The sequence below is a fragment of the Molossus molossus genome, unplaced genomic scaffold, assembly GCF_014108415.1.
Source record: "Molossus molossus isolate mMolMol1 unplaced genomic scaffold, mMolMol1.p scaffold_m16_p_8, whole genome shotgun sequence".
In the NCBI taxonomy this organism is placed as follows: Eukaryota; Metazoa; Chordata; class Mammalia; order Chiroptera; family Molossidae; genus Molossus; species Molossus molossus.
The window spans coordinates 102,996,244-103,009,684 of record NW_023425402.1 but is presented as its reverse complement, the minus strand read 5'-3'; the positions used below and the strand labels follow the sequence as shown (position 1 = coordinate 103,009,684).

Here is a 13,441-nt window from a genome sequence, read left to right as displayed (position 1 = left end):
AATTAAGGTGTACATTTATAAATGACTTTTATATCTTTTTCCAGAGACTACAAATGACATCTTATTTCACATAAGATACACATCCTTTCATGTAGCAGGCTTTCAACGGTGCCAGAAACACCTGCTTGCTCACCTGGCTCAGATCCAGGACTCAGAAAAACGCCTCTTAAATCCTCTGAGCAGTTTTTACTTCATTTGTGTTGCTTTTAGGTGCACAGGATGATTCATTTTGCTTTTCCTGTGACGTGGGCATGAAGACCTATTTTTAAATTCTTCCTGTGATTACCTTGTATCATTTAACATTCACTTTAAACATGTTTATCTACTTAAAGATAAACCAGTATCTTTCAATTCACTTTGTTTTAGAAAGATACTTAACTATGACTTTTCTTATCTATCCACATTACCTCCATTCACTTTCCATCCACAGTATTTATCTCAGGTCTTATCTCTGTTTTTATTCTCTTCCTTCCATTTTTTTTTAATCTAACTTTTGTTCTGATAATCACATCAATTTGTTTGAATTTGTGCATTCACCACAAGGCTCCCTTTAGTGGTTCATGTTTTCATTTAACGCTATTATTCTGGTTGGTTTCCATGTTTACTGCTGGTTTTCTTAAACATGGCGTTTCTGTTAAAGAGTCTTTGATCATACCCTTGGCAACTGATGACATACTATGGAGCTGTTTCTACAGAAAAGGTCTTTAAGGGTTACACAGTCTTAGAATGCACCGAGTTGAGATTATTTCTCTATCTCTGTCACTTCATTTCAGTGATTTTCAACAAGTGTGCCACAAACATTTTTAAAACATGCAGTACCTGACTATTTAGTCAGGGGCACTGGCCTCTTTTCCCTAAGACTGTCAAATAAAAATAAAAAATTACAACAGCCGCCCTGGCCCGTTTGGCTCAGCGGTTAGAGCGTCAACCTGCGGTCCTGAGAGACCCGGGTTCGGTTCCCGCTAAGGGCACGTACCTCGGTTGCAGTTTGTCCCCGGCCCTGGTCGGTCGTGCGGGTGGCAGCCACTCAATGTGTTCCTTTCACATCGATGTTTCTCTCTCTCTCTCTGTTCCTCTCTCCCCCTCCCACTCTACCTGAACAAAAAAATGGGAAAATGTCCTCGGGTGAGGATAAAAAAATAAATAAATAAATAAATAAAATGACAACAGCCAACACACCAATAGCCATCCAGTGTGAATGACTTAAAGTATACCTATTTTTGGGGTCAGATCAGCAAAAAATATCATTTTGGGGGTCCTGCAGGGTTTTAGTAATTAGTTTGTGTGTGCCACGCGATGGAAAAAGGTTGAAAATCGTTTGTTTGTTTTTTAAAAGAGAAAATGTGTCAATAACACCAATTCTAATCAAATTCTTCGCAGACTAGAGCTTTGACAAATCTTTGTTCGCCACCGATTTTCTGGGCAGGGCAAGTCTATACTGGAAACAGAGGAGTAAGGACAACCCAGCTGAGTCCTGAGAGGGGAAGCTGGCTCACAGGGGCTGAACAGTTCCGGTGTCCACTCTGATCAGGGCATCTCCGCCCAACTGCCTGTGCCCACACTGCCCCCTGTTGGCTCCTCTTTCCTCTCCTCTGCTTCCCTAACAAGCACATTTTCTTTCTAGAGGTGACCCAGCTGGGATACTGGTTCCCTAACCCAGAAAAACAAAAAGTAGGGCAACACCTGGCTCCAGCGGCAGAGCAAGGACTCGAGAGCAGATGCTCAGGAAGCGTCCAGCTCCTTGATGACATGACTTGGGCGTCTCAGATCAGCTTCCAGATCACAGTAGAGTTGTGTCCCCTGCCGGCTCCAACAAACTGGCTTGTCTGCCTTCTTCTGGAAACTCTCAGTCCTCCCGAGTGGAGGGGGAGGGGCTTCACAGGGGCGCAGACTAACGCAGTTGACTTGTGACCTGCCCTTCATTGCTCTTTAATGTAACCCTACCACTGGCCAAGTCACTGACATATTGTCGCCATATAATTTTATCTTAGGAAATGTTTTATGTTTGTTTTTTTTAATCCTCACCCAAGGACATTTTTGCATTTATCTTCAGATAGGGCAGAAGGGAGAGAGGAAGAGAGAGAGAGAAACATCGACGTGAGAGAGACACATGGACTGGCTGCCACCCACAAGACCCACCTGGGGCGGGAACAAACTGCAACCGAGGTACATGCCCTTAGTGGGAACCGAACCGGGGTCTCTCTGGTCCACAGGCCGATGCTCTAACTGCTGAGCCAAACCGGCCAGGGCCATCTTAGGGAAAGTTTTTTTGAGAAAGCCAGAAGGTAGATGTTATTAGCACACATAGCGCCGGGGTTGTTTCTGAGCCTGATGCCACTTTCTCTGGCAGTTTCTCTCACTTACAAAGACACCTTCGCCGCCTTGGGGCAAACGTGTTTTATCATCCGGGCTCTGTGTCAGTGTAATTCTGTAAGGATTGGCCTCCAGTGGGCAGCCTACACTGAAAAGACACGTTCAGGTGAGAAGTTAGCGGGGACACATTACCGGAGAACTCTTCTTGAGAATTCTCTGACAGAAATTACAGATTCACTGTGACTAGACCACTCCACCACACGCAGGTAACGCCCACGGAGGGTCACTCAGCTGCTGCCGCCCGGACCGCGAAGGAAGCCACGCAGCCAGCCCTGGGAAGAGAAGGGTGTTTCTACCCAGATGTGAGTGGTATTCCCCAGCACTGCTGCACACAAATGTACCCCAAAATACAGTTTTAAATTGTTATTTTTAAAATAGTGCTTTTTGTACTGTACTATTTTACAGTTACTATATAATAGCAGACTTTGAAACACAAATTTCATCTATTAAAAATCACGTGAAGTCCAGCCGGTGTGGCTTGCTGGTCGAGCATCGACCCATGCACCAAGAGGTCGCCGGTTTGATTCCCGGTCAGGACACATGCCCAGGTTGTGGGCCAGATCCCCAGTGGGGGGCATGCTGGAGGCAGCCAATCAGTGTTCTCTCTCACTGATGTTTCTACCTCTCTCCCCCTCTCACTTTCTCTCTCTAAAATCAATAAAGGAAAAAAAAATTAAAAAAATAACCACATGAAGGTAAAAACAATTACAAATGAGTACACCCGATAAACCACACTTCCCATTATCAAAATAATGACTATTCAGATGCAAACATCAGGTATTAATACTTGGTATTCCAGGACTTAGGAACTTTTCTTCTGGAGACTTCAAGTTATTTGACAATACTAATTACTGAAATTTCACTATAGCTCTATGAAATGGATTCTTTAAAGACTAAAAAAAAAACATACTTATGCATCTTAATTCAGTTTGCAAATCAAGCTAAGGAACCAAAGAGTACGTCCAGATTTCTAAGCTTATACCTGTAATTCAACCAATAGAGCGGCTCTGCCTTCAAATCAGTTTGAAGAGTGAATACATGTACATTCCACATCTCCGGGGCTAAGCACGCAGCTGTTCCATGTTTCTCCCATGATCCGACCACACTCTCCTCACCGGACAGGCTGATGCAGAGGCGGGAATCTGGCAGCTGGGTCTAACACCGCCCGGCCGCCGACTGGCCGTTTGTTAGCGTCACATCTCGTTTCCTCACACTCATAGGAGCTGATAACATCTACCCAATAGGGGTGTCGTGAGAAACGGGTTTAAAGGAGGTAATGGATATAAAATGCACAGTGCGTGCGAAGGCCGCATCAGCACCCTGGCTCGGCGCCCCCTGCAGGTCACACACAGGACTCTAGCTTCACCGCCTGGAAACGGCCCTGAAATACCATCCCATTCCGTTCAAAGCAAAAGGACCTCAGGATGCAGGGGATGAAGCAGATTTGTAAAGCTCCAAACGGCAAGTCAGAGGCTCCCATGCTTGGGTCCAGCTGTCTCCCCTTCCACCTGCGCAGTAGTAGTGAATTAAGAGACGGACTTTCTTTTCCAACTTTGCACAGCAGGGGACAAAATCCTCCTAGTGAATCTTCTTATCTGTCTTCTTTATCCCGCTCTCCAAATGAAAGCTGCAAGTGTGCCCTTGGGTACAGCCTGGCAGAGTCCACCCAGGTGGCAGCAACCCTCGACCAGGAGGAAGGAGACCCCAAGTGGCCAGTGCTCGCCTCTCCCCGTGACCTTCTCCAGAAGAAACCGAGCCGTGGTCTCCCACCCTGGGACCCGGAGACGGGTACAAGGGAACGCAGGAGCCGACTCCCTGACGGCATCCGATGCAGACAATTACGAATTCCTCAGGGACTTTCCTGAGCTTTCACACTTCGCCATCTACAACACTCAGCACCGCTCAGAAGCAGAGCCACCAGGAGGCGCAGTGAGCCACGCGCACCTGGCCGCCGGCTGCGTGCGCCCCCCCCCCCCCCAGCTCCAGAAGAAGGCTCTCCTCCCCTGCTCGGGAGGCCAGTCCCTTTGTGGCCTGCACAGCCACTACACTGACTTCCACCGATGGCTGGTCCGTTAGGTGTCGTGGATCAAGGACGCCCCACAGCCCCGTGCTGAGGCTGGCGTGGGGGTGAGGAGCACTCGGATTTGTCGGAAACCCGCCACATCCCCATCGTGCTTAAAAAGGACTGGATTTTCGGTTCTAATATTCAGCTGAAAATAATGCTTGGAATCACGTTTCAAAAAATTGTAGCTTTGGGGAGAAAAGAAGCATACAAATGGAAAACATCAAATTATTTGTTACTATCCTGACAGCTGAGTAGGCATGGGTATTGCCAAGCTTGCCGTGAGCGAGCGGAGATCCCATCTGAGGGCCTCTTACTGTTCCAGTTCATTGTTTTGCTCTATTGAAGCGGTGTGATAATCACCGAGTCTGTGACACTACTCCGGGTTATTTCCCACTGGCGTGGTCTCAAAATAATCACCTCCTCGGGAATCACGTCTGCCTCATACACATTCATCTGGGGCTTCACCACCAGCCAGTCTCTAAGATCTGACACTGACAAGTCACAGAAATGAAGCAATCCAATTTAAGCCAGGGTGATTCTTTTCAATAGACGGTTTGGCCATTTTGATCAAACTTCTGGAAGATACAAAGGAATGGCTACAAAGTAACCCAGCCACATTTCCCTGGTGGTGAGACAGCTGAGAGCCTGAGAGAGAGACGCAGACAGGCAGACGCTGGAGCAAAACCAAGACACCAGAGTCTCCATGGCGGTGACAGAATGCCAATCCAGAGCTTTTTTTAAAGCACTGAATATAGAAATGGCTTTTAACTCTCACCTGAGATTTCTGGCTTGATCATCAGCATTTCTGCCTTGGAAACTCATCTATTAAACCACCATATCCAAGACCTCACGAGGCAACAGAGCGGAGGGCAGGGCACAGCCTGCCTGTCCTGATGCCTGGAGTCCCAGGCTGCCATGGCCGGGCCAGTCTGCTCCTCTGATTACCCGTCAGCTTGTGGGACTGGATTGTAGAGAATTCCAGCACCAGCTCAAACCAGCTTGAAAAGTAGGAAGAGGACTCCTCACGTTGGGCAACGCTGTGGTTTCTAAGCAGTTAGCAACGAACCCCCAGCCTGTGCAAAGACCGGGCCAGAGCTTGAAGCAACGGGACTCTGAGAGCTTCCTCATCTGACATCTGTTTTCTGCAACCAGAACTCAGGTGGCAGCGAGGAGTTAGAGGGAAGGAAGGTGAACCACGGGGGAGGAGGGACGCTCTGGAAGCTGAACAAACAGAACAAGGTCGGAGGCGACAACAAGCAGAAGAATGAAAAGGAGAGAAAGCGGAATGGGGGCTGGAGCACATACCTTCAGTTTCCTCCTCACTCCCATTCTGCTGACAGATATATTTTTGGTTGCCCTGTTCTTCATGCTGCTATCAAGGACAGCAGGAGGCTGGGTTACACCACTACCAATCCAGCCTTTGCTCTCAGCAGTTAGAAGGCGTTTCACGCGGTGAACACGCCATACGTGAGCCTGTGTGATGCGTCCGTGGGCAGTTTCTCCCCGACCTGTCCTCCCTCGGCCGCCTAGCCCCAAACAGAGTGGCACACGGGTCTACTCCGAGCTGAGGCCAGAGAGGAAATTGCAATATGACGCAGAACAATTTCTCATAACTTTTTCTTTTTTTTTTTTTTTAAGTCAAAGCAGCCACACTGTGGGGCTGGGGCCTTATGAAAAAGTGAGACTCTGCTATGAGTAAATGAAGGGCATTAAAAAGAAAAAGAAAAAAACCCACCGAGGCTCAAATGCATCTTCATTCCCCCAGTTTCCATGTGACTACAAGCTCTAAGTCCACGAGAGACTGGAAGAAGGCATCAACGTGACTGTCCCAGACCTCGTGGCGTGGCGAACACCGGCTGCCTTTGAGAAGATGTGTATGAACCAATGAAAGACAGCGGACGCTAACCACACCAACCCCCGTGCTGGGTACAGTGTTAAAGATAAGACAGAACAGTGGCCAACCAAAATCAGATTGTACTTGTGGCTGTTATTCCTTCAAAACCAAAGGGAAGCAGCCACCTGACTGAGTTCCCTGGCTGACGGGACAGTGGCCAAGGTGAAGGGCCCCTCTCTGTGCCATCAGAAGATAAGCACAAACCACCCCCGAACTGAGCACAGACGCTGGCCCCAGGCTATCCGACAGCTGTTTATTTTGCCAAAGGGAGTTCTATAACATTTTGCTTTGCCATCAAAATTTAAATTCATGTCTCCCCCACAAATCGCTCTTTCTTACTAATTACAGAAAATAAAACCTGTTAAAATGCTAAAACACCAATGTTACGATTGGTGTTTAACAATCTAGGGATGGCTAACCACCACCATTAATACTGTCTCCTCTGGTCTCAACCTAATATTTCTTGCCATGTGAGGAAGGGTTATTTATTTAATGCTCCTCAATGTCTCTTAGCATGTCACAAAAAAACATAAAGCATTAATAGCCAATCCCACCCAAACAATTAGATTTGATAAAAAACAAAGGACAAAATGCCACTTGACTAAACCAACACTGTGCTTCTCAAATTGCAGGTCATTGATTCTGTCGGGTCAATACTATGACCTCAAGATAGAACCTGGACTAGTCAGATGTCTACTCAAAGTCAGAATTATGAACCTCGAGCTCCTCGATTCCTAAGGAGGAAATCCGTGGATAAATATCCCAAGACTGGTGAAACCTTGGTGCTGTCGCCCACTTTTCACGCATGTGTGTGAGCCATTTCCCGAGGGTCCTAGCCTCCATCAGATCCCCAACGGTTCTGCTCTGAGTAATTTCCTGGACCAGGTGAGAGAGTGAAAGACCAGAGAGAACCTCACCATCCTCACCTTTGCTTACTGTGACCTGAAACCTCCGTCAGCCTTAGGTTTCCACTTCAACCGCTGTCGGAGGACAGTAAGCAACCAGTGCAATTCCAGTTAGGTTCTTCTGGACTTTCCTTTCCTTCCCAGCCGCTCTTTGTACTCACGAGGGGAAAAGGCTGTCAGCGCAGGACGGGGCTGGGTGGGGTGTCGAGGCGGAGCGGTCAGGAGCCGGGATGGGCTCCGGGCTGGCAGGCCCACCCCTCGGCGGCAGCGCAGCAGAAGTCTGATGACTTATCCACGGACAAAGGGGTTTCAGTGTAAGACTTTGGACAAAACCCCACGTCTTCTTCCTCTGGGCCCACCCCGTGTCCAGACGCTTCCCGAGAATACGCAGAGCCTGCCCATGGGGTTGACTGAGGTCAGGGTTCGGCCTGGGAATCTCAGACCTCCTGCTTTCTTCTCCCCCGAGAAGCAAACTCATACTGAGGTCTCCCTCCCTCTCCATCTCCGATCCAGGAAGCCTAGACAGACGGGGAGACAGAGGACTGACGGCCACTGAGGACGAGGATGAGGCAGAGGGACCCACGGCTCCCCCAGGACCCCAGCCAGATGCACACAGGGCACGTGCTGCCCGGCCCATCTGGCTGCTATGCCCGCAGGCCAGAGGGCAGGGGGAGGTTTCAGGGAGCGCTGGCTGGAGCCCCCTTCCCCCACCCAACTGCAAGTAGCTGGAGGGACAGACGCCTCCCTCGTGAGGTGGCATCTCAGACGCGCTGGCAGCAATCACAGCCCCTGCTGTCCACCAGAAGTAACGGGGAATTGGTCCTGAGGCGATGGCCGGCGTGCCCATGGCACCTGCTCGGGCAGGGTCCAGCCGCGGGGTGGCCTCGGCTCCGGGAGTCCCCGAGTCCCTCGCCGTTGGTCCCGGTCCCCCGGGCAGTGAGCGAGGCTGCTGCCCAGCCCAGCCCAGCCGGTGATTCACGCCTCCCTGTGACTTCCTCCTTTTTCTTCTTCATTTTGTGATTCCGAAGGTGACTCTCCAGAACAACCCCCCCCCCCCCCCCCCCGGAAAGCCGGGACGGAAAGGGAAAGGCTGGGGACAGTGAGAAGGCAGGAAGGAAGTGCTGAGGGCGGGAAGGAAGGAGGAAGGAGAGCTAGACGGGAACAGGCCTGGGAACAGCTGCCCAGGAGAGAAGGGAAGAAAGGGACTCGGTGGCCTTAATCCTTCCAGCTCCACTGGGCGCTGGGGGGGACCGGCCCCCTTCGCAGATTGGGGGGCTGGCCCCAGGCCTCCCAGCGCTGAGACCCCGCAGACCCCCTTCCTAGGCTCCACGGCCTCTGCTGCCCACACACGCAGTCCACACGAGCACAGAACACGCCAGCCTGCGCCACAACCACGGCCACGTCACGGCTCCTGTGGTCCCCGCACCCCGCCAGGTCCTAGCACCCCACAGCTCTGCCATCGGCCACAGCCCCCCTCCTCTCCGGTTCGCCTCTGTCCAGGGCGCACTCGGCCTCAGCTAAACCCCAAAGAGAGAGTTGCCACCAGCAGGATTCCCTGATTCCCTCCCAAGGCCTTCCTGTGGGTTCCCTCGTCCAGCCTCCTCCTCTGGCCACGCTGTCCCTCCCCACACGGCTGGCCAAGCGGCCACGGCTCCGGGCACTCACCTCCGAGTTCGCAGCACCACCCACACCCCGGGCGCACTGTCCGCTCGCGGCGGGCCCTCCCACACCCTGCACCGGGGGCTGGTTTTCTCTCTTTCTTCCTTTTTCTCATCGGCACCGTGGGTGACATCCCCACCCTGCTGAACGGCCCGCGTACGTGAGCCCTGGCAACAAAGAGGGCAGCACCCCACGCGCTCTCCGTGGCCATGTCCCTTCCTGCCACACCGGCAGGTCCCAACACATCAGCCCCAGTGGTTTAGGACAGACCAGGGAGCGAGCAGGACCAACACCCTGAAGCTATGAAAATGGAAAATCAAAAAACAATCTAACCGACCACGAGAGATCAAACGCCTTCCGAACACCAGGGAATAGTAAACATGGTCACTTTAAACGAGTCCACAGCCACCAAGTCCCTCCACAGGGAGCTCGGCGCTAGGGAAGGGGAAGAGCTCCCCTCTGACTCAGCCTGCGTCCCCAGCACTGTCCAGGCCCCCACGTGATGCCTCTCTTCCAAAAGCAGAGAGTCCGCGAGGCCTCAGCCTTCAGAGCCCACTCCCGAAGGCAGGTGTATCTAACATGACTGGTATTCAGTCACCGGCAGCGACCCTCTGCACAGGGTCATCCATCCACCACACACGGCACAAGGACAATAAGCTAACAGGTGGGCCAGCTTTGTCTTCGTGCAGACGACAAAGAGCTGAGGGGACTCAACGGCCAAGGCCCTTGGTTTCCACTTGGTTTCATCTCACGGGACAGCTCGGCAGGACCTGACCACTGACACGAACCTCGAGACCAGCGGGTGGCTGAGATGGCGAAGTCGCGCACTGGCTGAGTGGAGGGCGAGCGTCCAGACGCGTGTCTCTGCGGGACGCACGGGGAAGGGGGTACTTCGGAGCGTCAGGTTCCGAGTCGTTCTCCAAGGACAATGGGTTTGCTCTGAGGATGCTCTCCCTGCTCATTCCCATAGGGACTATGTCAGATAACACGCGCTCGAAAATGGTGTGTTTAGGCGTTTTTTATTAACTCACCACTATATTAACCTATTGCATAGCAGTCATGTAGAAAGGCTACTACTTACAAATAAATTAAATAAATTATATCTTAACAAAAACATCTTACAGCCGAACAGATCTTGACATAATGCAGGAGAGTCAGAAAGGTAAGAAAGGTGTATAATTTGAGAATCTGGGGTGGGGAGGGGAATGCCCAATACTCTCTTTCTTTCTCTTTAGCTTCTTAGCCATTCGAGCTCTTACAGGCAATTCACGTGAAGAACTCCAGAGGTTAGGTGGGTGAGCACGCATTCAACTATTCAGTGCAAGTTACGTTTGTGCTTTGTACTAAAACATAACCTGGGGCGCATAGTCCTTTATTCTACCTTGGAAAAAAATACACAGGACGGAATATATCTTCAACGTGGTTAAACTAGAAGGGCACAGCCATCATGCTGCATACCTCCAGATTCCCGATGCTCTCTGTTCTAGCAACACAACGCCCACAAACTATAAAAATAATCCCTGCCAAAGCGACACTAGGTGGTTACATAAAATTCTTCTAAAGAGCAGGAAAATATTTCATCGGGCACAACTAACTAAAAACGCTGCTTACCTTGGAGAAAACGGTTTCACGTTTTCCACGACTGTGGAATTCCTTTCCCAGCATTAAGCCCAAGATAAGCAGGTGCTGAGCTCCAAGGAAATTTTGCAAAGCCTACGATTATTTACCGTCTCCAAATTATGCTTTTCAAACGTATTCCACAGAGCCAATCCCGGAAACTTCCCTAGCAGTTGCTGGCACCTTTGTATTTCAAAAGGACTGAACAGTTTCCGAGATCAATTTAAAGACCTAGGTATCCTTGGAGTGACGAAGGAAACACTGGCCAAGCCACAGAGTAACTAGTAGCCACAGAAACTCTCACCCTCGGCTGTCAGGAACCCTGCTGGAGAGAAAGGCATACCTTCTCAGCTGCATAACAGTCTTGAGACAGTTTAGAGTAAAATCGACTTCCAAGACAGAGAAAAGGACACATGCAAGCACGCCCACACCGGGGTCAGAATGCGCAACCCCCTTTACTTACATGCTGGACATCAACAGGAAAAGTTCAGAGACACCTGCTCGCTCGGGGAGAAGAACCACGGCTACAGTTGGCAGCTGGGAAGTGAGTAAGGCTGCGTTCTCCCCCGTTCTCTCTCGCTCTTCCCCAGGCAATGAAAAAAATCCCAAATGTTCTTCCAAGTCACATTCGCAAGGACGTCCTAGCGCCACCAAGCTCTTCCTCCCAGACAGCGCCAGGGGTGTGGGAGGCTCACCCCCTTCCTCTGGATCTACCCCCCATGCCCTGCGCCTGCCCGTTCTGGGAGGGCACCCCGTGAGGGCACACACGGGGATGCCAGAGCCAAGTGCCCACTCCACGGCCAGCTCAGAGAGCAGGAAACAGCATTTCTGTGGGGACTGCTTAACACACCTCAAGTTTGCAGTACAAAGCAGAAACTCTTTCAACCCCCTCACCCAAAAAGAAATTGTTTATTCCTTTCAGACTCCAAACAGTCGTGCAAGCTAATTGCTAACAATAGCGGGGAGAGAGAAGAACACCTCCCCCACACAGGGGAGGGTGACGGGGTGCACAAAGGGCTGTGACAGTAATGGGTACCCTCAGAGAGAAAGAAGGCAATCAATTAAGAACCATTTGCAGAAATTGTGGGGCTGTCAAAAGCCCTACTTACAGCTGCGCTCCGTCAAGCCAGGCTGCATTTGATTTCCAAGGGAAATTATTCCTAATTCTAAAGTCTAGATATTGTTAGTCAAATACCCCAAACAGCCCAAGTTCAAGCTGAAAAGGAGTTAATGACCTCGGAGCAGGCCTGATGGGCTAGAGTGGGAAACCTGGGAAACAGAGGCAGGCCTTTCTGTCATGTGACCACTTCCTGTGGGTCATGAGACCATCAGGGGACAGCACCAGGGTGATCCAGAAAGATCCATGCCCAGCACTGGCTGGCCAGGCAGGTTCAAACTCCCAAATCGGCACTTAGAAAACAGACAAGGAATACCTTTAGATATAACCTGATGTTTCTGGAATGCTAAAAACAGTAATACTTAATCATAATAATACAGAACAGAAAAGTATGTTTAATTCTTCCATTAAAATCTTCTTTTCACTATCAGCCATCACAATTATTACCTGGGATGGCCGCTGGCTCTCTCTCCCCTGAGGAACAAGGAGCGTGTGCACGGAGGGACTGCGTGGCGGGTCACCGGCACTTTTTAATGCCCTGAAATTCATTATTATAGATAGATAGGTACCTTTAAGTCTGAAAGAAGGTGAGGTAACTACTTTCGACTTGAGAGGAGCATGACAGCAAGTACTTAACATGCTAATGTTCTCTTTCGCTGCTTTTTAATATGTTCTTTGGTATTTACTTACCTTTTCCTTTAACCATTTTAACAAGGAAAATCAAAGCTCCAACAGCCCCAATTTCAAGCTCAACTACAGCTTTCATTTCTCTTCTGAATTTCTCGATTGGCCACCTCCTGCATGCCCCCCACTGGAGGTCGGGCCCACAACCTGGGCATGTGCCCCAACTGAAAATCGAACCGGCGACCTCTTGGGTGCCTGGGTCAATGCTCAGCCACTGAGCCACACTGGCCGGGTGTTTTATTTCGTTCTGAAAGGTACTGCTAAGGAACAGAGGTGAAAATGGCCTGCGCGTGGTAACTTTCGCATGTTTATTTTATTGAATCTTCAAATAAAATTTGGAAGAGAAAGTGATCTTTTTTTCTTAAGAACTTTCCTGTGTAACTCACACCGATTATACCAGAGAGGAGACCATCACCCCTACGCTGCCCACCATGCGGGTACACTTTCCTTAAACAGACAGGCTAGCTGCTTCCGTGTTTCGGGAGTGTTTGCTTTTTATAAAAACACTTAAGACAAAAGCAATCAAAACACAGGTGTTTCGTGCTCTAGTGTCTTAGTGTCTATTATTTCAAAACTGAAAAGAGGTGACTACCAGCTACAATATTGGGCGTCCAAAGGTAGGTAACTCACCAGGGACAGAAGAGAGCAGGAAGACCAGAAACCTGATGATTTCAGGTCAGTGTATCCTGGGGGCGTGGCCGGCCCAGGAAGGCAGCTCACTGGCTTTGCGTGAGGAATGGGAGAGAAGGGAGAGTTTGGAGGAGGTGGACAGGGCGTGAGGGGGTGGGGTGAGGTGTGCTGGGATAAGACGGAAAGGCTGAGCAGGGACGAAGCCGGGTGCCACGGCTCTAGCCTGGTCCAGTCCCCAAAGGGTGTGCCACATGGCCACTCACCAAGGGACAGGCTTCTGGGGTATTAGTCTAAACCCCACTGGGGTGTGGTCCTGCTGAAGTTGTATTTAAATAGCTGCCATTGCTTATACTCCCTCCATTCTTACTTTGCCTCTATGGCAAGGACTATAACACAGCTATCATTTCGAATTCAGTGGAAACTGGACTGTGGCCCTAGCCAGTCTAGCTCAGTGGTCAGTGTCAACCCTGGGACTGAAGGGTCATGGCAAGTGCAAT

The 13,441-nt window shown here is 50.3% G+C and overlaps 1 protein-coding gene across 1 annotated transcript in view; it reads right to left on the bottom strand.

Moving 5' to 3' along the window:
- TIAM2 (TIAM Rac1 associated GEF 2) overlaps nucleotides 1-6,001 on the bottom strand; it is a 28,293-nt gene extending 22,292 nt beyond the window's left edge. The window contains exon 1 of the mRNA XM_036247784.1: nucleotides 5,744-6,001. Within this exon, the coding sequence (XP_036103677.1) occupies nucleotides 5,744-5,806 (63 nt within the window). The 5' untranslated portion in view covers nucleotides 5,807-6,001. The remainder of the gene's footprint in view (nucleotides 1-5,743) is intronic.
- Nucleotides 6,002-13,441: the final 7,440 nt, after the last annotated feature.